This window comes from Astatotilapia calliptera, chromosome 16 (genome assembly GCF_964374335.1).
Source record: "Astatotilapia calliptera chromosome 16, fAstCal68.1, whole genome shotgun sequence".
Lineage (NCBI taxonomy): Eukaryota > Metazoa > Chordata > Actinopteri > Cichliformes > Cichlidae > Astatotilapia > Astatotilapia calliptera.
In genome coordinates, this window is record NC_137437.1 from 12,304,398 (window position 1) to 12,332,195 (window position 27,798).

Here is a 27,798-nt window from a genome sequence, read left to right on the forward strand (position 1 = left end):
CATGAGTCTAACAGCAAACAGGCCAGTTTGGATGAATTCACTTAGGTGAAAAGTTAACATATGGGTCATTATGATACAAAAAGGAAGTCAAGTGATCTAACTGGACCTATCAATGAACAACATATACTGTTCAAATGAACTCATGATTCCCCCCATGTGGTAATATATGTGCAGTAACAGGCATCTCCAAGTTTTCTTTGCAGAATTTATTCAGTCAATTGTTAAATATTTATTGACAGGTTTGTCAGCTAATTACTTGAATCACACACTACACAAGGAGATATTCTAGATTTTGGCAATAAAATCTTAATGAAGCTTCAGATAAGTCACTTGTCAGCATATGCAACTGGACCATCGTACAATCTGGCAATCAATGCCTTTTTCATTGTACTCATGTTGGCATCTCTGTCTTTCTATATTTGCATGTTTCTATAATGACTCGGGGCGGTGGCCCTTCAGGTAATAGACCCATGAGTAGGGCTTCCTGTGGCCCTCGGAGCTCTGACTGGAGATGGTCAAGGTGCCAAACCACGGTCCTGGAGAGCCATCTAGAGGAGCCTCAAAGGACACCTGGATGTTCTGAATCTCTTTGGATTTGATGCTTCCCCCTCCTTTGACTATAAAATGGTGGTTGTCAACCTATAGGCATAAACAGGGTTCAGGTTACATAAAATCAAAATAAGCTGCACTATTAAGTGAAGCACATAAACTGAAGCATTTATCAATGCTAAAAAAAATTGCTAAAGTGAAAGTTGTATCAGAGAGAAGCAAGAGTCAAATCTGTTGAAACATAGGGTTGCACAACAGAGTTGCAAAATTCTGCCATCTGTTCCAGGCTAAATTTAATGTTTCATGGTGTCACAGTGAACACAGTGTAAATACTCCTCAGTAAAACACCCCTGTTTTTAATAACATTGACTTTTTTTTGATGTGTTTGAATTAGTATGTTGGAAATCACTTAATGTTATGTCAATAAGACATTTTTAGCTTTACGCCACTGCTTGATCTGGTTTTCTCACTGCGCCATTTTCACAAATTCTACTTGGTCTTTACCAGATAAGAGAAAGCTGTGGTTTGCAGGAACACATTCTTGAAGGGGATGATGATGTTCCCACCGGCTTTAATGCTGAATGGGCCCTGAGACTGGGGGGGCAAGCATAACCCATGTAAGGGAAATATGTATTCTCCACCAACTCCTGAAGACAGGCTGAGCTGGCCTTTCACTTCTCCCAGCTGAGAAGGCTCAAAACAGACGTCCACGCTGGCCTCTGAGCCCACGTGGAAACCCGGAGTTACACTCACACTCTTGTCCACGATAAAGTCTGGGTAATCAGTCTGGAGGAGAGAGACAACATGAGAAAATTTCTGTTTAAAACTGACAGAAAGATACACACAGAGTTGTATGTTGACAAATTATAAAGAACACATAAAAAGGTGTCTTAAGAAGTGATGAAGGCTGACACTGAATGCATATAAAGTCATCCTAGCATGAACGTATACAAAGACAGAAGAGGGCTATTTCTTCTTCTTTGTTTTGTTTTTACCTTACAGAAGTACGTGGTTTTGAAGCGGGCATAGTTGATAAACTTTACAGTGACGGTGTGGCTACGGCCCAGTAAAGCGTTAAAGTGCACAGTTTTCTCTGGTGCTGGAGGCAGAGCTCTGAGAAGCAGATCATAGTGGAAGTGGCCAAGCTCACTGCTGAACAAAGTTAGCCGTGCTGTAGACTCGCCTGCTTGCAGAGGCTTGTACTCGAAAGGCAAAACACCCTAAAAGGAAAGGCAGACATTCACAGACAGTGCCTATTAGAGTTTGTTTATGGAAACACAGTTAGGGGTTTTGTTTGTTTGTTTGTTTTCCAAGTATGATGGAAGACGCATTCAGTATTCACCTTGGACTGGCCTGGCACCGTGTGCTGAGGTGGGACAACGATATCACGGCTTTTACACTCAGTGGTGAGGCAGGAAGCTGTGGTCAGGGGGTTCTCTACTTGAACGGTGGCTGAGGCCGCCCGGCGAACTGGTGTCACTAACTCTATGGTGGACAGGACTCCTGGAGACGTGGCTTTGAAGGTAACGAGGTAGAACAAGTACTCACCTGTCTCATGGTGACGGAATGTCACCTGAAGAAAAAGATTAAAGGATGTCATGATGGGTAACAAATGTCAGTTCAGATCTGGAAATGTGTAATGTTTGATCAAACCTTGGTGTTAAACTGTCCCTCTGTATATGTAAAGAAAGACATTTCATAGTCCCTGTTAGCATGGGCGGGGACATCGATGAACTTGATGCCCCTGAGGGACACTGTAGCATCTGGTTTATCAGGCTTCACTATCTCTAGCTGCACAAGGAACCTGAGAACACAGATGAGAACATTCATGACATGACTGAGATCATTCCCTCCACTTTTTATTAAAGTGCTAGAATATTTAAATTTTCGATTTCCACTTTACCCAGCTACAGTTTTTATCTCTGGGTCAGCATACACATATTTAAAATAAAAAAAAAATAGCTGGTAAAGACAGTGGTATATTTTGCTGCTAAATATTTAATAACAGATTTTTAACAAATGATTTAAATGAGCTTCCTCCGAAGGGTGGCTGGCCTCTCCCTTAGAGATAGGGTGAGAAGTTCGGCCATCCGGGAGGGGCTCAGAGTAGAGCAGCTGCTGCTCCACATCGAAAGGAGCCAGCTGAGGTGGTTCGGGCATCTGACAAGGATGCCCCCTGGGCGCCTCCTGGGTGAGGTGTTCCAGGCATGTCCCACCGGGAGGAGACCCCGGGGCAGACCCAGGACACGCTGGAGAGATTATATCTCTCGGCTGGCCTGGGAACGCCTTGGTGTTCCCCCAGATAAGCTGGAGGAGGTGGCTGGGGAGAGGGAGGTCTGCGCCTCTTTGCTTAGGCTGCTGCCCCCGCGACCCGGCCTCGGATAAAGCGGATGAAGATGGATGGATGGATTTTTAACAATGGCAACATGCAATTTAAAGTAGGAGAAAAAAAACATTATTTTTTACACTTGAATGTGTCAGTTACTGCTGCAGAGATTTAGGAGACGTTTCTGCACTCGTGCCACTTTATTTGGAAATCCAGACAAAGATGTTATAAAAACTTATACCAAGCCACCTGGGACCTCCAAACTAAAGGAGACACACAATATCAGCAGCAACAAAACTTAAATTTCAGTTTTTGGCATTAGGTTCTTTTCAACATTCTGTGGCTTCTGTGGCAGGAATTTCAACAAATATGGCTGAAGAAAAAAGATAATGCAAGGATGATGATGCTGAATTTGGACCTTATCCTGACAGTAATCATGCCTCGAGAAGTTTTAATAGCAGCCCATTTCTTATTTTGATGTTTTGTATTTGTTTGTTAGTTTGAAGCGGTTGTTTGTGGTTGTTCTGATCAATGCAATTACATTATTAACCTGCAAAAACACTTTTTTCCTTAATAAAGTTTTATTACACATAAATAAACAATATTTGGTGGTTCCATTAACAAACTTCTCCTGTTAGTAAATTAGCTGAATATCATCTCTTGACCTTGTGCTAACCTTGCTGATTCAGCATGTCATATTAAAGTGAACTGACTGTGCCTGTGCTTAGAAAACAGTGCAACTTCCCCATAAATATAACCACACCTTTCAGTGTTTTTACCCCGATTAGTAAATGTGGTCTTAAGTGTTTTACCGCTGTTGCCTAGAGAGCCAGTTGTGCACAGGGAGCAGCACAGTGTGGCTAGTTTTTGCCGGCAGCTCGTGCATAATAGTGTCCTCTGCTTTAGGAGGATCAGCAGTTCCCTGCAAGGAGTACAGCATGCCTGTCCCATCGGGAAAAGCAAAAAAGACTGATCCCTGTGCAAAAGGAAGGACAAATGTACAATTTTCAGGGATTAAATCCATTTAATCAATCAATCGTATCTACATGCATTTCATATTTAACTCAGTGCCACTAAAATGGCACTGCTCCTCTACCTGATGTTTCTTTCCAGAAGTAGTCATGGTCATAGGTCGGTAGGTGATCGTGAATGCCGTGTTCTGGTGGGGCTCGAAGTTCACAGAGAGTGCTGCACTCCAGTGCTCACCCTCAATGACAGGTGCGATGCTGTAACCCTGGTTTGTGGGGTTGAGCACAGACAGGGTCTGAGTGTGAGAGCCACGAACTGGGCAAACAAAATTCACCACCTGCACACAGAGAGAGGGCAGCAACAGTTCAGTGACAGATGGCTCAAAGGCGCTGACATTACAAAGAACAGATGACGTATGACGTTTAAACTTCTGATGTCAAAACATAATCTTCCCACATCTGAGCTACATCTGCTGATATGAGAAATTAATTCCTGTGTCATGGTAAAAAATTAGATTACCTTCAACTCAATCTCTAGATAGACTTCTTGTAGACATTAGTGTTACAGAGCTCATTGAAGCCAAGTAATATTTTTTAAAAACTCTTATATATGTTTCACATCGCCTGATGTTGACCTCTAACCATTCCTACAATCTGAAACACTCACAGTCATCTTTACTATTGTGCCATCATCTGGTTTCAAATTTATTGAATTTATTGACTGGTTACTGGAAACACTGTCCCATGTGAGTGAGCAGATTTGTATTAGAAACCTGAAACTATGCCATGTGGTTATTTAAAATAATTAAATGGAAACAGAATTCGTTAGTTTACTGAATACATAAAGCACTGCTGCTCTGCATGTGAATACTGAAAGGTAAGATCAAAGTCTCTCACTTTTAACTCAATAGCACAAATAATCACTTACACATGTAAGTCAGTGGTTTTTAAAAGTTAGATCACATACATGCATCATGTAAATATGACACATTCTCATCCTCACTGGTCTTCAAAAGCATTCAGTTAACCTGAAATAGCTCTTAACAAGTAACTATCCAATGATCAATCAGATGGTTTTTTTTGTTTGTTTACTATATTACTCAACACTGTATTTGTCTGAAAAGGTGCTTCAGTCAAACCTCTCTGCTGGTGGAGGTGGCGATGCAGGAGCCAGTGACAGTAAAGGTGATGGGTGACGAGGAACCCTCCACAAAGCAGGACAGATTCTCATATCTTGTGTCGTTACGCAGCTCCACAGGGGCAAACGTCACTTGAAAGGAAACTTCCATCCCTGGGTTGATAAATCCTTTTAATGGCACAATGGACAACTCTGCAGGAAAATCCTCTGTTTTCCAGTTAAACCTGTAAGAAGGTGGATTGAAAAGTAAAAAGCAAATAGGAGGATATAATCCTGTGCATGTGACACCTGATTGCAATAATACAATACTGTGTGTCTGTGTGGAGATTTGTTTGCTGGTAGCGTCTAACCTTACCTGGCACTACTGTCGCCAGTATTCGTCATGACAATCTTCTTCTTGACCTGGCAGTGCTGGACCACAGCTCCAAAGGAAAGGCAGTCCTGGTCCAGCTGAACTTCAACACCCTGGTAGTTTTTTGTGAATTATGTTAACGGTAATCGTTGTTATAAGATCATGGCATTCAGTTTAATTCATATTAGTAATACAGTCTATATTCAGAACTTTTTTAAAGGAAGTCTGAAGGAAAGGTTTATTAAAAAATATTTTATGTGACAATTTACTCCTAGAAGCTGATGCTGATCAAGACACATAAAGAAACAGATTATCTGTTTCACAGTGAAATTTATGTACCTGGCAAGAGCCTTGGATGGTCAGCAGGGGTTGGATCAAGCCTAAACACTTTGCCTGCAGCTCAGCAATGAAGGGACGAATGCGCTGATGAGGTGAGAAATGGATCTGAACATTACATGATCCGCCACTAGACTTCAGCTTCAGCTCACCTTCTGGACTGAAACACAGATCCTGGGAGAGAGGGTGACATGAAGTGCTGCTCGAGTGGACTGCTGTTTATGCATATCTTGCCTGCGTTGTCTGTCTGCATACCTTCTGATCAATTGGTGTATCTGTGCTGAGCATTAGGGTGCAAGAAAGGTCGATACTGCTGCGGTTTACTAGAACCACCTGTTTTTTCATCTTCTGACCCAGTTTCAGAGGTCCCAATTTCACCTTCTTCTGCCTTGGATGCTCAACTTCCAGCTACAAAAAGTCAGGATATGATATTAAAAACATACTGATTTTGATACATTTTATGGTCAAATTATGAAGCCAGTGGACATCAGAGCATCTTCACATTGGATCCAGGTTTTTGAAAATCTAATATCAATAAAATTATTAAATATGTAGCTTGATTTTATAAATCTTACATGTGTTCAAGTTGCTTTTTTCAAACACATAATACAGTTAAATGCTATATTGATATAAGCCTATATTAGATCTAAAAGATGCCTTTTAATCCATCCATAACCACTGTGAGGTGGGTATTCAATCTATGTTCTAGGTGTAGGCTGACAAGCTGCTCCTGGAGGTCAAATCAAATCAAATCACTTTTATTGTCACATCACATGCGCAGGCACACTGGCACAGCACATGCGAGTGAAATTCTTGTGTGCGAGCCCCACAAGCAACAGAGATGTGCAAACACAACAACACAAACGAGCAAAATACAAGAATGGCCAACCTGAAACTAATAAATATATGTACAATATATAATAGTACAGTGGGGCAAAAAAGTATTTAGTCAGCCACCGATTGTGCAAGTTCCCCCACTTAAAATGATGACAGAGGTCAGTAATTTGCACCAGAGGTACACTTCAACTGTGAGAGACAGAATGTGAAAAAAAAATCCATGAATTCACATGGTAGGATTTGTAAAGAATTTATTCGTAAATTAGGGTGGAAAATAAGTATTTGGTCACCTCAAACAAGGAAAGTCTCTTGCCCTCACAGACCTGTAACGTCCTCTGTAAGAAGCTTTTCTGTCCCCCACTCGTTACCTGTATGAATGGCACCTGTTTGAACTCATCATCTGTATAAAAGACACCTGTCCACAGCCTCAAACAGTCAGACTCCAAACTCCGCCATGGCCAAGACCAAAGAGCTTTCGAAGGACACCAGGAAAAGTATTGTAGACCTGCACCAGACTGGGAAGAGTGAATCTACAATAGACAAGCAGCTTGGTGTGAAAAAATCAACTGTGGGAGCAATCATCAGAAAATGGAAGACATACAAGACCACTGATAATCTCCCTCGATCTGGGGCTCCACGCAAGATCTCATCCCGTGGGGTCAAAATGATCATGAGAACGGTGAGCAAAGATCCCAGAACCACACGGGGGGACCTGGTGAATGACCTGCAGAGAGCTGGGACCAAAGTAACAAAGGTCACCATCAGTAACACACTACAACGGCAGGGAATCAAATCCCGCAGTGCCAGACGTGTTCCGCTGCTGAAGCCAGTGCATGTCCAGGCCCGTCTGAAGTTTGCCAGAGAGCACATGGATGATACAGCAGGGGACTGGGAGAATGTCATGTGGTCAGATGAAACCAAAGTAGAACTTTTTGGTATAAACTCAACTCGTCGTGTTTGGAGGAAGAAGAATACTGAGTTGCATCCCAAGAACACCATACCTACTGTGAAGCATGGGGGTGGAAACATCATGCTATGGGGCTGTTTTTCTGCCAAGGGGACAGGACGACTGATCCGTGTTAAGGACAGAATGAATGGGGCCATGTATCGTGAGATTTTGAGCCAAAACCTCCTTCCATCAGTGAGAACTTTGAAGATGAAACGAGGCTGGGTCTTCCAACATGACAATGATCCAAAACACACCGCCCGGGCAACAAAGGAGTGGCTCCATAAGAAGCATTTGAAAGTCCTGGAGTGGCCTAGCCAGTCTCCAGACCTCAACCCCATAGAAAATCTGTGGCGGGAGTTGAAAGTCCGTGTTGCTCGGCGACAGCCCCAAAACATCACTGCTCTCGAGAAGATCTGCACGGAGGAATGGGCCAAAATACCAGCTACTGTGTGTGCAAACCTGGTAAAGACCTATAGTAAACGTTTGACCTCTGTTATTGCCAACAAAGGTTATGTTACAAAGTATTGAGTTGTATTTTTGTTATTGACCAAATACTTATTTTCCACCCTGATTTACGAATAAATTCTTTACAAATCCTACCATGTGGATTCATGGATTTTTTTTTTCACATTCTGTCTCTCACAGTTGAAGTGTACCTCTGGTGCAAATTACTGACCTCTGTCATCATTTTAGGTGGGGGAACTTGCACAATCAGTGGCTGACTAAATACTTTTTTGCCCCACTGTATATGCATTTCTGGATGTGTATACTAAATATTTTCCTACGTGTGTGTGTGTGTGTGTGTGTGTATACACATTTTTACAAATTAAATAGTAAAAAAAAAAAATAATAATAATAATAATAATAATAATAAAATATATAAAATATACAGAGTTGAATATGTGCAAAACAGTGGCATTACTGTACAGTGTGGAGTGCATAATGTTGAAGTTCCAGTAGTGAAGCTGAGGTGTCTATGACGTGTTCAGCAGTCTGATGGCCTGATGGAAAAAGCTGTCTCTCAGTCTGCTGGTTCGGGACCGGATGCTGCAGAACCTCCTTCCTGATGGAAGCAGTCTGAACAGTTTATGGCTGGGGTGACTGGAGTCCTTGATGATCCTCCCCGCTTTCCTCAGGCAGCGCTTCCTGTAGATGTCTTGGAGGGAGGGAAGCTCACCTCCAATTATCCGTTCAGAGCACCACACTACTCGCTGGAGAGCTTTGCAGTTGTAGGCGGTGCTGTTGCCATACCAGGTGGTGATGCATCCAGTGAGGATGCTCTCAATGGCACAGTGATAGAAGGTCCTGAGGATGCGGGGGTTCATGCCGAATCTTTTCAGTCTCCTGAGAAAGAAGAGGCGCTGCTGCGCCTTCTTCACTGTTTTGTTTGTGTGTACTGACCACGTAAGATCCTCAGCCAGATGTACACCAAGGAACCGGAAGCTGCTCACTCTCTCCACAGCAGCGCCGTTGATGGTGATGGGGGTGTGTACTTCTCTGCACCTCCGGAAGTCCACTATCAACTCCTTTGTCTTTGCGACGTTGAGGGTGAGATGGTTGTCTTGACACCAGTGGGTCAGGGCGCTGACCTCCTCCCTGTAAGCCGTCTCATCACCGTTGGTGATAAGACCCACCACTGTAGTGTCGTCCGCAAACTTCACAATGATGTTGGAGCTGTTAGTGGCTGTGCAGTCGTAGGTGTAGAGTGAGTACAGGAGAGGGCTCAGTACACACCCCTGTGGAGCACCAGTGTTCAGTGTGATGGGGGATGAGGTGATGCTGCCCAGTCTGACCACCTGGCGTCTGTCAGACAGGAAGCTAAGGATCCAGCTGCAGAGGGAGCTGCTCAGTCCTAGATCCTGCAGTTTCCTGTCCAGCTTCGAGGGAACGATGGTATTGAATGCTGAGCTGTAATCTACAAACAGCATCCTCACATACGTGTCTCTCTTCTCCAGGTGTGACAGGGCAGTGTGTAGTGTCAGGGCTATGGCATCATCAGTGGACCTGTTGTGGCGGTATGCAAACTGTAGAGGGTCCAGTGAGTCGGGTAGTGCAGAGCAGATGAAGTCCCTGACCAGCTTCTCGAAGCATTTGCTTACGATGGGGGTCAGGGCTACAGGTCGCCAGTCGTTCAATGAGGAGATGGTGGAGGATTTGGGTACAGGGACGATGGTGGCCATTTTGAAGCAGGCTGGGACTACAGACAGAGAGAGGGAAAGGTTGAAGATGTGCGTGAACACTCCAGCCAGCTGAGCCGCGCATGACCTGAGGACGCGGCCGGGAATCCCGTCCGGACCAGTAGCTTTGCGTGTGTTCACCTTCCTGAAGCACTTCCGCACATCCTCCTCAGACACAATGTGCGCACTGACGTCATCCGCGGTGCGCACACTGTCCGGTCTCATGGTGTTCGCTGCATCGAATCTAGCGTAGAATACGTTTAGATCCTCACACAGAGAGGCCGTGGTCTGCGGTGTGCTGGTTTTCCCTCTAAAGTCTGTGATCGTGTTTAGTCCCTGCCACATACTCCGAGGGTTGTCAAACTGTTGTTCCACCCTGTCCCTGTACTCACGTTTGGCTGCTTTGATCGTCTTCCGGAGTTGGTAATGTGCGTGTTTGTAGTCCGATGTGTTCGCGGAGGCAAAGGCGGTGTTCCGTGCCGCCAGTGCCGCGCGAACATCTCCGTTAATCCAGGGTTTTTGATTTGGGAAGGATTTGACTGTTCTGGATGGGACGACATCTTCCACGCATTTCGTGATAAATCCACAGACTGAGTCTGTGTATTCATCAATGTCTCTGGCGGCCACGTGAAACATTTCCCAGTCCGCGTGATCAAAACAGTCCCGCAGCGCACACTCCGATTGGTCCGTCCAACAGTGCACCGCCCTCCGGGTTGGAGCTTCCTGTTTCAGCTTCTGCCTGTAGGCGGGCAGGAGCAGGATGGAGCAGTGATCTGATTGGCCGAATGGGGCGCGGGGGAGGGCTTTGTACGCATCCCGGAAAGAGGTGTAACAGTGGTCGAGTAGCCGGTTTCCACGTGTGTTAAAAAGGATGTGTTGATGGAGTTTTGGTGAGACTTTCTTCAGGTTTCCCTTATTAAAGTCTCCGGCTGTGATAAACGCTGCCTCTGGGTGTGCGGTTTCCTCGCTGCTGATCGCGCTGTACAGTTCCCTGAGTGCACGGTCAGTGTCGGCTTGTGGGGGAATGTAAACAGCCGTAATAATCACTGCTGTAAATTCCCTCGGTAGCCAGAATGGCCGGCACTTAATCATCAGGTACTCCAGGTCCGGTGAGCAGAAGGATTTGACCGGGTGCACGTTCGCATAATCACACCAGCTGTTGTTGATCATGAAACACACACCACCGCCTCTGCTTTTCCCAGTAAGATCCTGTGACCTGTCCGCGCGGTGCACAGAGAACCCCGGCAGTTGTATTGCGGAGTCCGGTACTTTGTCCGATAGCCAGGTTTCTGTGAGGCAGATCACGCAGCAGTCCCGCATCTCTCGCTGGAATGAGATCCGTGCCCGAATCTCGCACAGCTTGTTCTCCAGAGACTGCATATTAGCCAGTAATAAACTGGGTAACGGTGGTCTGTAAGTGCGCCGTCTCAGTCGAACCAGAACGCCAGATCTTCTCCCTCTGCGTCGGCGTTTGCGGCCTCCAGGGCCAGAGAACAAAGGCGTCTCAGGTGAGATGAATGGGGGGTCTGCAAACGGAGCGTCCGTGTTGCAAAACTTGAACTCCGGAAAGTTATAAGAAAGACCGTCTTTTATGTCCAGTAAGGTTTGTCGGTCGTACACAAGGAGACAAGTGCTGCTCGTGAAAAAATAAAGGAAAAGTAAAATTAAACACAGAAGAAAGCCGTTGCTTGGGGGAGCTCGCGACGAGGTACCCAGGTACAAGAGAAAGCTCAGAAGGGACAGGGCCTTCTCTATTGCTGCTCCTAATCTGTGGAACAATCTGCCCCAGCACATTGGAGAGGCCTCTTCACTGTCCACTTTTAAAACCCATTTTTACTCCTTGGCTTATGACACAGTCTGACCCTGATTTTATTGTTTTTGTCATGAATCGCTGTGCGGCAGGCAGGAGTTGGACCCAAAGTGCAGGACTCACAGACTCAGGGAGGTGAACTCAAAACTCAGCTTTATTTGCTGGCAGGGAAAAAAACATACAAACTAATCTAAACTGGGAACTTGGAAAACTCACAGAGAGACACACAGGGAGATCCACACAGCATGAGGGACGGCGTCACACTGACTCAGAGAAACACAGGGTTTAAATACACTGGGGAGTAACGAGGGGAATGAGACACAGAAGGAGGGCACAGCTGGGAGAAATCAGGACTGACGAGACAAGCAAAGCAGGAGACATTCACATAAGAAACGGACCTTCAAAGTAAAACAGGAAGGATCACACAGAGACACGAACTTGACAGTGGAGACGGCAACTAAGAAACACAGAGACATAACCTATAAGGCAGAGGACTCTAAGAACCGAGAGACACAGAGGGGAACACAGGTGACACTGATAATCATAACGAGACAGGGCGGGGTGAACTGAACATGACATGTACAGGCGTGAGAGTCACAAAGTAAACAGGAAGTGCACAGAGGTTCAGACAGGAGGAGAGAGAGCACGGGGAAAACACAGACATAACGGGCTGGGGAAACATGAAACAACCACAAAGGGAGACGAGGGCTCATAAATACACAGAGGGCACACAGGGGGTAAAAGCCATGAAGGGAAAACACTTAGGGAACAACACAACAGGGCAACTCAGAAAACATGGCCTAAATAAGGAATAAAATACAAACATACAAGAAAACCAAGAACACTGGGCCAACATGGCCCAGGACCATGACAGTTTTAATCTAATGTGCTGATTTTATTGTATTAAATGTAATTCTAATTATCATTTTATACTCTTTTATTATTATTGTTGCTCTTTGTGCTAATTTTATTATTTTAAATATCATTTTAATTATTATCTCTTTTTTTTACGACAAAATTGTATTTTGACGAAAAACCTAAATATAGTTGTTGAGTCCACCACATGCACAGTGGTTCTCACCTTCATCTCGATGCCCTGCCCCAGTATCTCCACCTGTTTTGTGACACAGCTGTTTAAGATGAAGGTGAGCTTCTCGTGGTACTGACATGGCTCACGAGGATAAAAGGTGAATGGTATCTCTTTTACACCAGCAGGTGACAAAATATCTGCATGGAAGTCCATCTCCAAGAAAGCAGTGTTCTTGAACTGGCACTGGATGCTGAGGAGCAGAAGACAGGAATCTAATTTTAGACTCTCAAAGTCTCATTTATTCTGATTATAGTAACAACTGAGTGGTGGAGAGAAACAGAACTGAGGCATCCTGCTGAAAGCACAAGATTTGAAGGATCAGATTCTGTGAGTCAAATTTTTGTTTATCTACACAGCAACGTGCTGTTCTCAGAGTTACCTGACACAAAAAAACAAAAATCTGAATGATACTAGAGCCTGACTGATATATTGGTGGCGTCACTATCAGCGATATTAGCGATATGCTAGTATTTGTATTTGGGACGAATGATAAACACAAATTAAAAAGTAAAGAAGAGGCAGGAGAAACATCCTTTTACGATGTTCTGAGTGTTGATTTTGCAAAGTTTGTCAAACAGAAATAAACTATGCAACATCAAAATCTGCAGTTTCCCAGTGGCAACATATAAACTGAACAAATACAACAACTGGCTGATTCGAGCAGAATGTAAATGAGTAATCCATGGTTTGCTGCAGCAGTTAAAAAAAGCGTATTTTTAAACTGCGACACTGAAAAAATGCTGAGTAAAAATTTGAAATTGAATTAAAAGCAATTTATCAATCAGGCTCTAAATGATCCTCTTGTTTCTGGACCTTCTGTGTGATGTTACTTCCTGTTGTAGGAAGCCTGGGACAAGATTATGTGACATTGAGCTGCAACCACCATGAAGGGCTGACACAGTCATTAAGTTACTGTAATCAACTGTAAAGTGTTTTGAATGTGCACATGTTTGAGTGTAACTGATATTGTCATGTTGCTGCCCTATATGAAAAGAATTAAAGATCTGCTTCAGGCAAAGTTACAGCAGTGTCTCCCTCTTCTTCCCACGCATCATGCCGAGTTGGCCAGGACAGGACCAGCCAACGAGCCAGATAAGAGTAAAACCAGTAACAGCTTTTGAATGTTTGAAGAACCTTGAATCCTAGAAAACTGGAATTCAAACTACGACAACAACTGTTTAACATTAAGTTACCATAAATCCAGAAAACTAGTTTAGAGATAAGAAATATCAAATGTCAGTTACCTTACATTTTTAAATAAATCTGTTCTGCTTTGATGATATTTGCAGCAAAACATTATGTGTTAATATAATATTAATATTACATATTATATTATATTAATAAATATGCGAACTCTAATCCAATAGTTCATAAAAAAATCATGCTTATGGTTCGGAGACTTAAACACACCTGATGTCCCTCTTGCCATTGTTCCTTAACACTAGGGTCTGAGTTGCCGGTTCCATACCAGGACAGTACAAGAAGCACTTCCCAAAGTTAAGCTTGGTAGAGGAGAATTCGAGACTGGGTGATACAGCCTTGCCTTTTATATCAAAGGCAAATGTTGGCCCACGTTTCACCTGATGAGATGAATCAAGAAGAAATTTACATCAGAAAGGGAAATGCCCAGAAAGCAAAACTCAATAATTATTATCTTTCACACCTAAGGCTGGGCCATATCATACTGTTCACGGTAATACCGGTATAGTGTTAGGCAATGATAAGAAAATAAAATGTCGCGATAGAATGAGTAAAACGCACATGCGCAGTGCCTTTGTTTTCATACGCACATGGCAGAAAAAGCATGGCGGCGACGGAGAATGAGAAGGCGAAAGAGGATCGTCGAATGAAACAGATGAACCAGAATTGGTTTGTAAAAATGGTGCAACTTCAGTGGTGTGGAACTGGTTTGGCTTTCATCCGTCAGATACACACCAAAGCACATTTTTTGGTAGGGCATGCAAGCGGGCCGTCGTTATTACCGTGTTTTTCGGAAAATAAGTCGCTCTTAAAATCCTTTGATTGTCTGAAAAATGGACAGTGCTCCTTATAATCCTGTGCGCCTTATGTATTCTGGTTGTGCTCACAGACCTCAAACCAATTTTATGTAGTACACGGCGCTCGAAAATCTGTCAAAAAATGTTTTAGCACGACCTTGATAAGCTACAAAGACACATTATACATGGTTATGCTCAGGATATGTCAGCCCATTTCCACTGGAAATGCCTTTTGGTTAAACTGTCAGCAAGGAAACAAAAAAAAACATCACACAATACTCAGATAGACAGACTTAGTTCTAAAAGATGATCTATTTTTATGGTATAACAATAACTGCTAATGAAAATGATAACTTCAGCCAAACTGCCTACATGTACATGAGCTTTTCTTAAAAGAGAACTACAAGCATGATGTTTTCCTTTAGTCTTAAAAGCCTCGATGATCCTTTAAAGCATGTTACTTCTGTAAAAATCCACACCAGCCTATTACCTTGATATTTAGTTTGACGTCTTTGAGGTTGCAAATGCACTGGGGGGAAAAACACAGTGAAGACTGCAGCTGCTTCCCAGCATCGATGGCAGCATTTTGTGTTTTTGTGACTAAGTGCTGTTGCAGTGCTTTGGGACCCGTTAGTTCAAAGTTCACTTCCAGGATGAATCTTGACAGATTGGACACCAGAAAAGTAAAAGTGGATTGCTCTGAAATCCCCACCTGTACAGAAAGACACACAGGAAGCTCTAAGTTGTCATGTAAAGGAAGGTGACTGTACATATATACATATGAATATTTTTGTCTGTATCATCTCACCTCCCCAAAGTCCAGAGTTTCTTGGTGGTTGGGGGCAATCATTTTGAGGCCCCCCTCTGGCTTCTCAACTTGTACAGAAGTGCTCAGGGTGAAACAATCAGCCTTAATGATCAGTGTGAGTGGCTCTGACTTCTTCTTCACCCTCAGAACCACTTTGAAACTCACATAACCTTCACAGGAAGGTGTGAACGACACCAATAATGGCAACCTGCACAAAACAGTTTACAATTATCTGATGCAGTTTTCTCTTGGACTTTCTATAACATGCCATTGGGGAGCATATTTCATCGCTATCTCATTAAGATTATAATGTCATTAACCTGTTTTTGGGTGCCACTGTGCCAGTCATGGGCTCCAATATGAGCCTCGATTGCTGGTCTTCACAGAAAAGAGATGAAGGAACCACAGAGAAATGGAAGGGCTCTTCCTCTTCACTCACAAAATTAACTGCCTGTTCCACTTTTTGTCCTTTAAGAGTACATGGAAAAATTCAAAGTAATCTGTATCAGAATGTGATAGATTAATTTATTCTTAGAAACACCTATTGTGGCAACACATCTGCCATTAACACCAAGATATCATTAGAGACAGTATATTTACTAATCTTAAGGCATAAACTGAAAGAGGAGCTGTGTTGGAAGTGGGTTGCAAAGCAGCTTGCAGATGCACATCAACCGTAGGCAGGCTAAAGAAACTTAGGTAGCATGCCCTGTGTGAGAGCTGCCAACTGGATTTGTGGAAGGGCATTGGTAGAGCCATCAGCTGATGCAGGCAGGGACTGAGTTGGCAGAGCAGGACATCATCACACTTGCTGTAAATCTAAGCTCAATTGAATGACATGTATTCTTTGTTGCATTTCATTAGCCAAGCCAGTTAAAGACAAAAAATCATCTAATTTTACCATCAAAAGAAGCAAATACGCACAAAGTATGAGTATAAGGGATTATTTGAACGTTTGCTTTTGTATATATTAAAACTGAATTACCAAGAAGCAGTTCCCCAAAGTCAAAGTGAGGTCTGTCGAGATAGGTGATTGGTTCTCTAGCAGTGCCCACACATAGGAAGGGAACAGATAGCGAGAGAGTGTCAACAATGAAGGTCCAGAAGGACTCCACTGCATCCAGCTGCTCGGCAACATACTCAAAACACACCTACAAACAAAGCAGACAAAGCAGGTTCAGGGGTGGCCAAGACTCATTCATGAAAACATACAAGTTACTGGAGCTCAAATTGCCAAAAACGTTAATGGTGGTTCTGATAGAAAGGTATCAGAATACCCAGTGCATCACAGTTATTTGGTATTTTCATGGCAAAAGAGAGGTGGTGGTGGTGGTGGGGGTGGGGGGGCTAGATATCAGGCAGGTGGTCATAATGCTATATACTGTTAGTTCAAGAAAAACACATGGAGTGAGTGAGATGAATAAAGACAGATAAAGGTAAAAGAAGAGAACCCAAGACTGACTAATGGAGAAAATGAGATCAAGATGGGAATGAGGTAGTACACTCTGTGAGATACTTTACGACGAAAAGACCATCACTGTTATGTGGGGTGCACTCTGTCTATTCTTACTTCTGCTTTGTTCCCAGGGGGAATGACACCAGATGGAACGAGACAGTGGAAATGGCTCCTACTTTTGTCCTCACACCTCCATTTGAATGAGTAGGGCTTACTGGTTGGGTTCACCACACTAAAAGACCTAAAGAGTCAACCGAGAGCATGAAACATCCCGGGTTACACTGACAGAGATAGAAGTTCTAACCTTACTTGCTATTACCTTGTTGATGGTACAGACAAACCAATGGCATGAATCTCCAAAATTCTGGTGTTTGGGTCCAGAGGGCCACTGAATTCAGAGTTACGACGGTTCCCACTGATGTAGTCTGAATCTTCCAGGTCAAAGTGGAATTGGGGCAAAAGGCTGCGGCCACACACTGAGATACACGGGACCTGTTCCCCATCCTGCAAGTTCTGAATACTGGAAGAAAAGTGCATACTCACAAAAAGGAAAGAAAAGCATCCAAACCATTGACGCCATTTTCAAAAAACTTGAAGAAAATACCTAGTTAAACGTTTACCTGCATGGAAATGTTACACTTCCCTTACCTGCAAAACAGCTTTCCCTGAAAAGTGGACACCTGCAGGGGTAAAAAGCGAACAGTGAAGTTCTGCCTGGCACCCGGCTTCATGGTCCCTACGCTGGGTTCAATGCTGAAAGGAGGAAGCTCAGGGTTCAACATTAGAAGTGACAACAAGTTCACCAGAGGACGGGCTTCAGTCAGCGATCCTGCTGATCTGCTGCCAGGTCGAGAAGTCGAGGTCCCCTCTGTTAAACACCACATGTAGACATTTACACAGAGTCAAGTCCAGGTTTTAAAGTATTCACGTGTAGGTACAGAAAGAAATAGCACTTATTTTCAGGATCAAATCCAACAATGACAAGTTGACCCAATAATATTGATGATATAATATTTCTGTCGTACCTTCTTGGTCACAGCTGACAATATTGCTGCTTGGATCCATGAGAACTTCCCAGGAGAATTCCACCTTCAAACTTCCCTCATTCACAACCTGCAGTCTACGTGCGTGTGTGCAGACAACAAAAAAAGTAACACTCAGAAATACTCAGAAAGAAAGACATATTTTTGAATTTACATTTATGGTGCCCACTGTTGAGCAATGTAATGTTAGATATACATCACATATAAGCCTTTAGTGGCTATCTTTTTGATCTTTAGTATTTTCATTTCTATCTGATGAATAAGAAACCCCAAATAATGTTTCACAAGAATACCATGTTATATATTATTAGGTTTGATGACTTGGAATATGTTGTACACAAAACCTGACTTACTGCTGCAGCCTGGTTTGGAAAAGCATGGTGTTCTCAAAGAGGATGATGTCTGTGCTGCAGCTTAACTTCACATAGTCGCAGACAGCACTGATGCGTAATTCAAGCTCCACCTGAGAGCCGTCGACCACAGAGCAGCAAGGCTCAGGATCTGTTCTTATCACCTGGATAAAAGAATGTGATTTATTAACTTGTCTCCTTATACAGCATTTGACACCACTTGTCTCTCTAACACAATAAGCTAGGGCCCACATGTACCTTGTCCTTTACAGCCTGTTTGGATGCATCTGAAGCTTTCTCTGAAGAACTCAGCCAGTGTACCATCTTGTGTCGGTCATCCCAGTCAGCTACCTCCTCTACAGGCTGCTGGAACTCCACCTGGCAAACTTTACATCTCATTTGCAGCTGAGACAGAGTCACTGCCTTGCTGGAGCTAAATGTGACAATCACTTCCTTAGAGCAACCAGCATGAAGGTGTCCCACCTGTAACAACAAGCAGCTAAATGTTTTCCTGAGCTGGCAGTAAAACAAGCAAGAGAAAATGTAAAATTACTACAATCAGTGTCTTAGGAAAGGAACTGCGTGTGTTCAGAAATAATGTCTATAGCTGTATTTACTATTTGTTGATGCTGGTTTGATTCAAGATTTTTTTTATTGTCATTGTCAGCACTACCTCAAATATTCAACGCAGAACGAAATTATGTTGCACAAGCTCACATAAAAACAAAAAAAACATCAATACAAAGTTTAAAAAAGAGCAAGTATAATAAATAAATGAATATAAAGTCATTGGTACATATTTAAAACCACAAATTATTTAATTATTGCACAAGAGAAATGCTGATTGCACTGAGGCATTATTTTGTTTCAAAAATAATGCCAAACTAACCAGCGACTTTTGACAATGCACATTTTATCACTGCTATGAAAAAGTATTTTTTGGCTCCACCATTTAACAGTTTTGACAGCCTCTGCCACTTTGTTGATATTTTACCTGTGGTGAAAAGCTGACATGAGGTCCACTAGGGGGCCACTCAAACCTCAGCACCTGGCTGCTGCTGTGGTTGGTCATAGTAAAACTTTCTTTGTATGGAACGTTTACATGGCAGTCACCAAAATCCAGCACCTCATAATTACCTATAAATGAGAAATTAGGTCTTTAATAAAAGACTCAAGCTTCTGTTGAACTAAATCACAAGATTAGGAGGTTTTGTAAAAAAAATCTTATGCCATACCTTCTTTTTCATCTTCATGATCTATATCCTGCAACGACCTGCTGATGTGATCTAGAGAGACGATTGGCTGGTAAGCCTCTCCTGTTACTTCTATTGTAGTGTTGCTCTGCTGGTTGTCCTTCACTTGCAGTGACATTTTTTCCTTGACATTCAAGGGTTTATCAGAGCAGAAGCCAACCTCAATCTCCACTGGTTCATTACTCTTCAGCTTTAGGTTTACTCTGTGCACCGATTTGTGCTCTGTGGAGAAGGAAAAATGTCAGAAACCATTGAGGAGTGGGAAGTGTGAATGGTTTAAAGCCTCACCCACTAGTTTTCAGTGCATTTGTTAAACTAAAACAAGATCACACTTGACCTCAAAGAAAAGACAGGGTAAAACCGAGTCATGTCGGTTAGGATCTATAAATCATAAATTGGGACATAAATTGAATGGGAAGTTCTTGCAATAAGGTCACGTTGATGCTCATGGACTATAAAGAACTGCCAGCTAATGCGATGAATCGTTACAACAATATGTAAGACAGTACCCAGCAATGTTAAGATGGCCACTTAGGAGAGAAAGTCACACTACAGCCTTAAGAACTCAGACTTAGATTAAAGAAATGTCAGCTGTATTTTCAGAGTGCCGTGGTAAAACGAGCATTAAAACATTACAGTTAAAATTACAGTGCACTTTTCTGTAGGCGTTGTTTCACAAATACAAGTTTTATTTACCTGAAGCACGCTGTGTGGAGTCCACTGAGGCGTTAATGTTGTCAGACGCAGCTTTTAGGGTGAACACACCATGCTCATCCAGCATGTCAATCTGGACCTATACACATTTTCAGAAAACACATTCATTATTCATGAAATCCTACCTAGACTGTTTGTTATGTTTCTGAATGCATTGTAAATAATAATATTTATATTTTGGTATAATTTGGTTTTACTGAATTTAAAATGGATAAACAGACAAATTTCCTTCTTCTCACCTCAGCTGGAACATTTCCATTATTTAACAGCACCAGGGGTCGGATATGTCTGCGCCCTACTGGTACCCGTCTGAAGTGCAGCACTGGGCTTCCTTTACTGCTCCTCAGACCTGGACGTACCACACAAACACTGGGCAGAGTGCCTTGTCCCAAAAGGTCAAACTCCAGCACGCTGGTCTTAATTGTGGGTGTCACTCTTAATCCAGCAGAGAGAAGAGAGCAGGGTGGGAGAAGTCAGCAGCAGAAAACAACCGGTGCTGTTATTGTTATTATATACAGTAGTAACAGGGATTAAAAAAGGGATAGAAAAACTAAAGACAACACCGCAGTGGCATACACAGTCATTTGCTTCTTTACCTTCCACTTCCCTCCACCTTGGCCTCAAACACAACACTGTAATGCTGCATTGCCTGAGGTGTGAAGGTGACAACAGCAAACGCGTGCGAGAGGCTGGGAATGCTCAGTGTTGTCACAGGCAAGTCAAAGACCTCAATGTGTCGGGATGACTGTAAAACATACATATTTTAGACTCAAACTTCTACCTACATTATGATAGACAGAAACAGTCCGATATACATTTATCCTTGTGACTTTAAACACTTCACCTTAGGCCCAGCACTTCTGATGGCCAAGCTGAGCATGCAGGGGACCTTGCTGCTGTTGGTGAGTTTGAAGCGAGCTCGGCTGGTTTGACCCACCAGGATTTTGTTGAAGATAAACTTATTTTCATCCAGCACAAAAATCCCTTTAGCATTGCAAAACTGCTCTGAAGAAAGCTGGCTACTGCTGCAGCACAGATGGTGTTCCTCAAAGATGGAGGCCATATCCAATACTATGCCTAGAAACCAAAAAAAAAGAGCTAGATATAATATGATTTAAGTCAAAGAACGGCTAGCAGTAAGTTTAGAACAGAATTTGATCTTTGATCAAAAATCTTTTTAACATGCCTTTGGTAATTTCAGGACTGTAGAGCTGAGCCTGACCAGCTTTACTGATCAAAAAAGAATCATGCAGCTCTCACCTGGCTTGCAGACTTCAGCCAGCAGTGTGTAGGGTATGCCATCAGGATGGTCTGAGGGGTCACGCCCAATGATGTCAATGTGCAGACCCTGGCTCCACCTGCCCAGCTGTTCAGCTGCACAGTCCACTGTCACCAGCTGCTGAGACCCTGGCTGTAGGCTCCCAATGCAGGGAGACACTGAGAACATACCCACGCTGAGGCGATTCTGGAAGAATTCAGGAAAATCAGAAGAAGCAAGGAGAGGTGATGAGAATACTGAAAGGAGTACTTACAAAAAGAAATCAAATTTAATGTCAAAGAGCAGAATTTAGTTTATTTTGCTTTACAAACTATTAAGCATAAAAATCAAAGACACTAAATTATACACAATTTTATTTCATGACCATCATCACCGTTTTTTGTATTGCTTCCCTGTTAAAATTAAGGGGTTTTATCGTGTTTCTTATTAATTCACTTTATAGACCTTTTCAGTGTCTATTTTGTCTGTTTTACTTTTGTAAATCCATAACAACTCAAAGGAACTGAAAGAAAAAATGTCAGGACTGTTTTGTGATTATTCATGTGTTAATTATTAGCTTGACTAATCTCAAAATAAACAGAAAATGTAACTCTAAGAAAATTAATGAAGAGTCCAATGACTGTAAAACCACAAACAGGACCATCTATCAGGCACTGTCACTGGTGTGAAATTCACCAGTGTTCTCTCACCTGAAGAAAACTCTGAAAGGATTCTGGTGGTATTTTGGCAGCATTGGGCCTCCCTGAAAGGGTCTCTCTTGATATAGTCTTACCTGGACCCCTGAGACCAGAATGTAAAGAGAAAAAAAATACACAATTTATTAACAATAAATGTTACAAAATTTTGTTTTGTGAAAACTAAAACTAAAAATGGTGGAGCAAATAAAATATCTTTAAAATAACATGTGCTGGATGTGTTGTTTTTGTGTGTTCTGTTGGCCTACCCTGTCCTCACGGGATCTGTGATCATGCGGCAGATGGTGAAAGAGGCCTCAAAGACCCCATTGTTTTCTATGGTGAAGCTTTGGCTTTTCTTGTTGCCATAGATCAGAGGACCAAAGTTCAAGTCGGATGAAGGTGTGATCTTGTACCTGAAGAGAGACGAACATAAAACACCAAAAACAAAAAAACAACTACTAAGCTGCTTCATATGAGCAAAATAAGAGGCTGGAAATGAGATGAAAGAAACACAGTTTTTCAAATTCTATACTATAATACGATAATACAATAATGTTTCTGCACTATTAATAAATAATATATTAATAGTGCAGAATTAGTGAGAGCATGAATCGGCCTTCACCTGGTGAAAACAGATCGGGCTGAAACCCTGATCGCCACGATAGCTACAGTTTCTCCTCCTGTCCCAATGCTCGGTTCAATCACCTGCAAAAGATTAGCTCACTCAGTGTCAGCTATCAATTATTTAAATCTTTTAAATAAAGTTTTTACTTTTTATGGATCGAACCTGGCAAGGCAGGATAGGTTGGTCTTTAATGAACACTTCCACATCAGGTTTGAAGAGGATGTTCACTGTTGCGGGCTTGTTGGGCATCAGACTACCACACTGAGGAGACACTTTGAAAATGGAGTTTAGGTCTGGCTGCGCTGGGTCTGTCTGCTCAACATTAAACCTTGTGATAAGAGAACAATAAAATTAAATGACCGTTCCATGAAAACCTTTATATGAATAAAATATTGCAAAAACTATCAGTTTAAACTCACTTGTAAGATACTTCATATTTTCCTTGGTTTTTCAATCTGAGTGACAGTCTGACATCCTCAAAGACTCTGATGGTTCCAAAATTAAGACAGCCATCTGACATAGAAACATGAGCATGTAGTACATTATTGGTGGTTATTATATCCTGCCACCCACTCAGTCAGTCATTTTGCAGTGCTATCTGTTAATGGTCCTTAGCTGCGTTAGATGCCAGTTCTCTGTGACAAAAATATTTCCTCATGATAAAAAGGCAGCTCTACTTAATTTTCATTATTTAAGGAAATATAAATGTATATAACAATGTCTGTATGATGGATTTTCAGTTACTGTAACATCCTTGTTACATTTTTTCAACTTAAATATCATTTTTATGTGACTCCTTCTTTTGCATAAAATGTGGAGAATGGAAGTGCAGGTTCAAAATGGTCAAAATCGGATTGTTTACTGCATTTAAATCAATAAAAGGCCCACATTCACTTTCACATTTAAACGAAAAGCTGTTTCATTTGTACCTGGACTGATTTCCAGGTCCACGTCATAGGCTTCGGCAGTAACCTGAATATTTTCAGTGTATACAACACCTAGGATTTTCTCCACATCGGCTACCTGGAAAAAAACCCACATGATGTACTTCTGTGTGTATAACATGTCTATAATATATTCATTTATTTCATGTTATTTATTAACTACAGCATGAGTACTGCTCTGGTTGTACTCTACCTCCAGACGCAAGATTCTCTTAATATTGAGTGGCCTTCGGGCTCTGAAGCGCAAGCTCAAAGGGAAAGAAGAGTTAGGTGAGATGATGCCCTGATCTTGTGGCACAGTGAACTCATCACCCAACTCTTCCACACCCTGCAATCTCCAGGACACTGGCAGAGCTGTCTTATTATACATCATAATGCTGCGGCTGTCCCTCCTGGGCAGGATAAAAAAGGTTGGGTGAAGAGAGAGAAATCCCAAATTATCCACTGTGGCATATTTTATCATTGAAGCTCCTTTCTTTTGAGAAAATTCTTCATGGTTTTTTTTTTTCAAATTCACTTTTGAATCTGTAAACTGAGCAATAGTTATCCGTGTTCCCTGAATTACTGCGGTATATGTTGGTACCTGTGCAGCAAAATCCTGTCAAAGTGCAAATGCTTGCTTTCCAACTCCAACTCTGGCCGAACGCCCCAGCACGAAAGCTCAATGACCACAAGCTCAGGATTGTCTTTGATCTGGCAAATCAAGCCGTCCTTCATTTGTCCTACTTTTGTTGGGTACGACCAAAGCGTCAACTCCTTGTAGGGTGGAAAAGTATTTAAATGTAAGTAGAGAAAGTAGAGTAAAATTATCAGACAGCATTAGTGCTATTCTACCTGTTTCTGGTTCGGTTTGAGGGTCATGGCTGGGGGGTCCAACAGATATGTGGTGGCCTGCGTATCATGCTTGAAACTGAATTGGACCTCAGCCTCCAGACATGAGTTATTGTGAATCACCAGCTTCTCTGAGTTCTCGGGGTACCTGTTTTCCTGGTATCTAGAAAACACACACGTGAATCTGTAAATACAAAGAAAGCCACAACCACATGAAACCATTTATAGCCATCGTTCTGCCTCTCACCTGTCTCTGGTCTTGCCACAGAGCAAAGGTCCAAACTCAAAGTATCCAGGTTTAATTACATAGGTCTTCAGAAGCCCCTCTTTAGTTTGAGTGACTTTCTTACTGTGGGGAAACACAGTCCTGTGGAAATCACACACAAAAAGTCAGACTATTAAAAAGCTTCAAACTTAATTCATCTGTGAAAAATAGATCTAGATTTTTACAAAGTGAGGCAGAACACAACACGCCAACTACAACCTCCCCGTTTGCAGTTATTTCACTACATTAGTTCATCACACTACGCAGACTGACATGTAATCACTGCTGATGGAAGGATAAGTAGAAACTCCTCTGCAGATGAGCTGGTTGAGTCTCCGGGTCCCGACTATCTCAAAGTTGAAGGTATGTTTAAAAGTTCCTGGTGACTCTGAGTAGAACCAGATCTTGAGTACCACCTCACCGCCAGCTGGCACAACCCAGCGAAATGCTGTCAGACTAAATGCATACAAGCACACATTCAGACAAGCAGCACCAACAACAAATTAAAAAACACTAATGAACATTAGTGATTCTGCAGTACGTCTTACATATGGCTGCGTTTTTGTTCCAAGCTTGCTTGATGTTCTTCCTGGTCAGTGTCCTCGGGGTGGAAGGAGGCATGCGAACGTGACCCGAGACGCTCTGGTCCCTGTGCTTTTGTTTTGGCGGAAGTCTGTTTCTTGCTCCTGTGAATCTCTCGGCCCGTTTTATCCTTGTCCTTCGCCACTGTGCTGTCCTTAATGGTGGCCTTGCCATGACCTTTAGAGCCTGTTGCCTCTTCCTTTACAAAAACAGCAGACAAACAGTGTTCTGACTTAAAAACCTAAAATTTCATGCTTTTAACACCAAAATAAGCTTGTGTGGGTTAAATGGACATGAGGTCCATGTTGCTTGTGTTTCAGATTTTGCCTCAAATTAAGAATGATTTTTTTTGTTTAGACATTACCGATAACTTTAAAACGGATGCTTGCAGCTCGTCCTCTTTCTTGTCCTTGTCCTTTTCATCCAGCCCTGAAGGAACCAGGAAGGTGAAACAGGTCTGTTCTAGTTTAGCTTGCTCTCGTTTTTTGGGAAAAGGAACGACAGAGAAGGTGACAGAAGGAGGGATTGGAGGGCCACTAGGACCTATCCCTAAATCATCCAACACCTAATGAGACCAAAGCAGAAAAGAAAATAGATTAGGAATTCATCTTAAACTTATGAAAGAATAATTTCATTTTCAACAGAAACATAATTAATAATTTTATAAAAATGAAAGATCTGTGAAATGATGCTATACCTCATCTAGGGCAGGCAAAGAGCTGCTTATGATGCTCATGTAGTCTTTTTCTGTTACATTTAACACAATATATGGAATGTCCAGAGGAGATGCCTTGTCGTCTGCCTTCTCTGCTTCTGACAGTCCTGCTATTTGACTGTGCAAAGGTGATATGAGCTTGTTACTGACTCTCCTGCTCTTCTTATCAGCAGAGGACTGTGTAGATGGAAAAAATATTTTGGATTCAAACAAGGATAAAGAATTATAGCACACCTTTCCAATTTTCCAAGCAGTCTTACATTTAAGTTAAAAAAAAAAAAGGAGGGATTGGAGGGCCACCTGGTGGAGGACCACCAGGTGTGTTGGCCAGCTAACACACCTGCTTCTCTGTTGTAACTTCAGCTGACCCTAAAGCATCTTCAGTGGGGAGTGGGACCAACAACAATCCCCGGCGCCGGTCCCAGTGCTGCAGGATATGCTCCACCAGGGCTTGGCTCTCCTCGTATTGACAGAACTTAGACTGCAGGTTCTCCACCCGGGACTGAATGGGGGTATGGTGAGCAATGGAGAATGAAGGAATGGTGGCACTTGAATGGTTAGTAGGCAATGATGTGAGTCTGTTAACCTCTAATGTAGAACATAATGTGCACCAGAACAGGTTAGGTTTACAGCATAAGTTACCAAGGTGAGTACGAAGCATCTGAATGAGAAGTATGGAAACCCAGGATTGGACCCAAAGTTACTTGGACTAAATCCTGCTTTGTAATACAGGCCTCAGATTTTATGTTATTGACTTAACAAAGAGCCCTTAAATGGCATATTTGTACAAACCTTCCCAGCAGGTAAGCCCTGTCTTCTTGCTCTGTCTTTTTGATTCCTCTCCCCTGCTTGTTTTCCATCTTTCAACTCTTTTTCTTCTCCTGCACTCTTCACATTTACAGTTTCTGTATTCTGGCAACAACACATGATTCATGTTGGATATAAAAGCAAAATTAAATACTTTAATGTAATTAGATCCTGTGCAGAATGCAAGACACTGGATTGCAGAGTAAATCATTAATTCTTCATTGAGTGGTGTTAGGGAGTTTTTATTGTTTTATTTGATTATGCTTCAAATGTTATGTTATACTTATGTTCACATATTTCACCAGACACAGCTTTCTGTAGAAACAGGAAGCTGACCCTGTGACTCTGTGTTCGTTTACCGCAAGAGATCAGTACAGAAATACACATCCGCAGAAGTTGACTTGCATTATATTATTCTTAGAAATTGACTTGCAACACACACACACACACACACACACACACACACACACACACACACACACACACACACACACAGCTTACACACAGACAGCATCAGGACCTGCGTAACAGGAAATGTGATTATATATTGCATATTGACGATGTAACCTATACTGCAGTTCGTGGTGTCTCTCGGTCTGAGATTCACCCGTGCCGCACGTTATCAGTATCAAGTGTCTCAGTGTTGTTAACTGTAAATCTCTGACAAGTGGTTTTAAAAACTAAAGTAAGAGAAGCTGAAGATTTCACAGCACACATAGTAACAGATAGGCCTATAAGAAGTACTTTTGTTTCTTGAATCCCTTTTTTCTCAAATTAAAATCAAGTATTCAAAACATACTTGAAAAAAATCAGACATGTTGTTAAAATAGTAAGAACTCATCTCAATTTATTATTCCATCATTCCTCATATCTGATTTGTTGTATAACATTACACAATCTTATGAAATAATGTATCCCAA

At 42.3% G+C, this 27,798-nt stretch overlaps 1 protein-coding gene across 1 annotated transcript; it reads right to left on the bottom strand.

The window, feature by feature from the left end:
* Nucleotides 1–191: 191 nt before the first annotated feature.
* LOC113007374 (hydrocephalus-inducing protein homolog) lies at nt 192–26,998 on the bottom strand. The gene is made up of 46 exons (XM_080291094.1): nt 26,864–26,998; nt 26,412–26,573; nt 26,054–26,248; nt 25,721–25,921; nt 25,323–25,555; nt 25,048–25,230; nt 24,757–24,876; nt 24,513–24,672; nt 24,262–24,434; nt 23,872–24,070; nt 23,664–23,757; nt 23,154–23,247; nt 22,897–23,062; nt 22,732–22,814; nt 22,376–22,522; nt 22,122–22,212; nt 21,414–21,618; nt 20,998–21,230; nt 20,750–20,898; nt 20,393–20,588; nt 20,136–20,232; nt 19,422–19,661; nt 19,181–19,323; nt 18,445–18,669; nt 18,190–18,350; nt 17,819–17,913; nt 17,442–17,661; nt 17,113–17,313; nt 16,908–17,034; nt 16,323–16,488; nt 15,658–15,805; nt 15,338–15,545; nt 15,020–15,241; nt 13,943–14,112; nt 12,524–12,722; nt 5,925–6,077; nt 5,673–5,843; nt 5,337–5,446; nt 4,983–5,205; nt 3,972–4,181; nt 3,688–3,851; nt 2,203–2,353; nt 1,892–2,122; nt 1,545–1,769; nt 1,054–1,335; nt 192–639 (listed from the first exon to the last, which is right to left on the bottom strand). Exons 1-46 carry the CDS (start codon nt 26,996–26,998, stop codon nt 430–432), a joined length of 7,971 nt encoding a protein of 2,656 aa, XP_080147220.1. The 3' UTR covers nt 192–429.
* Between the last annotated feature and the right edge of the window lie 800 nt (nt 26,999–27,798).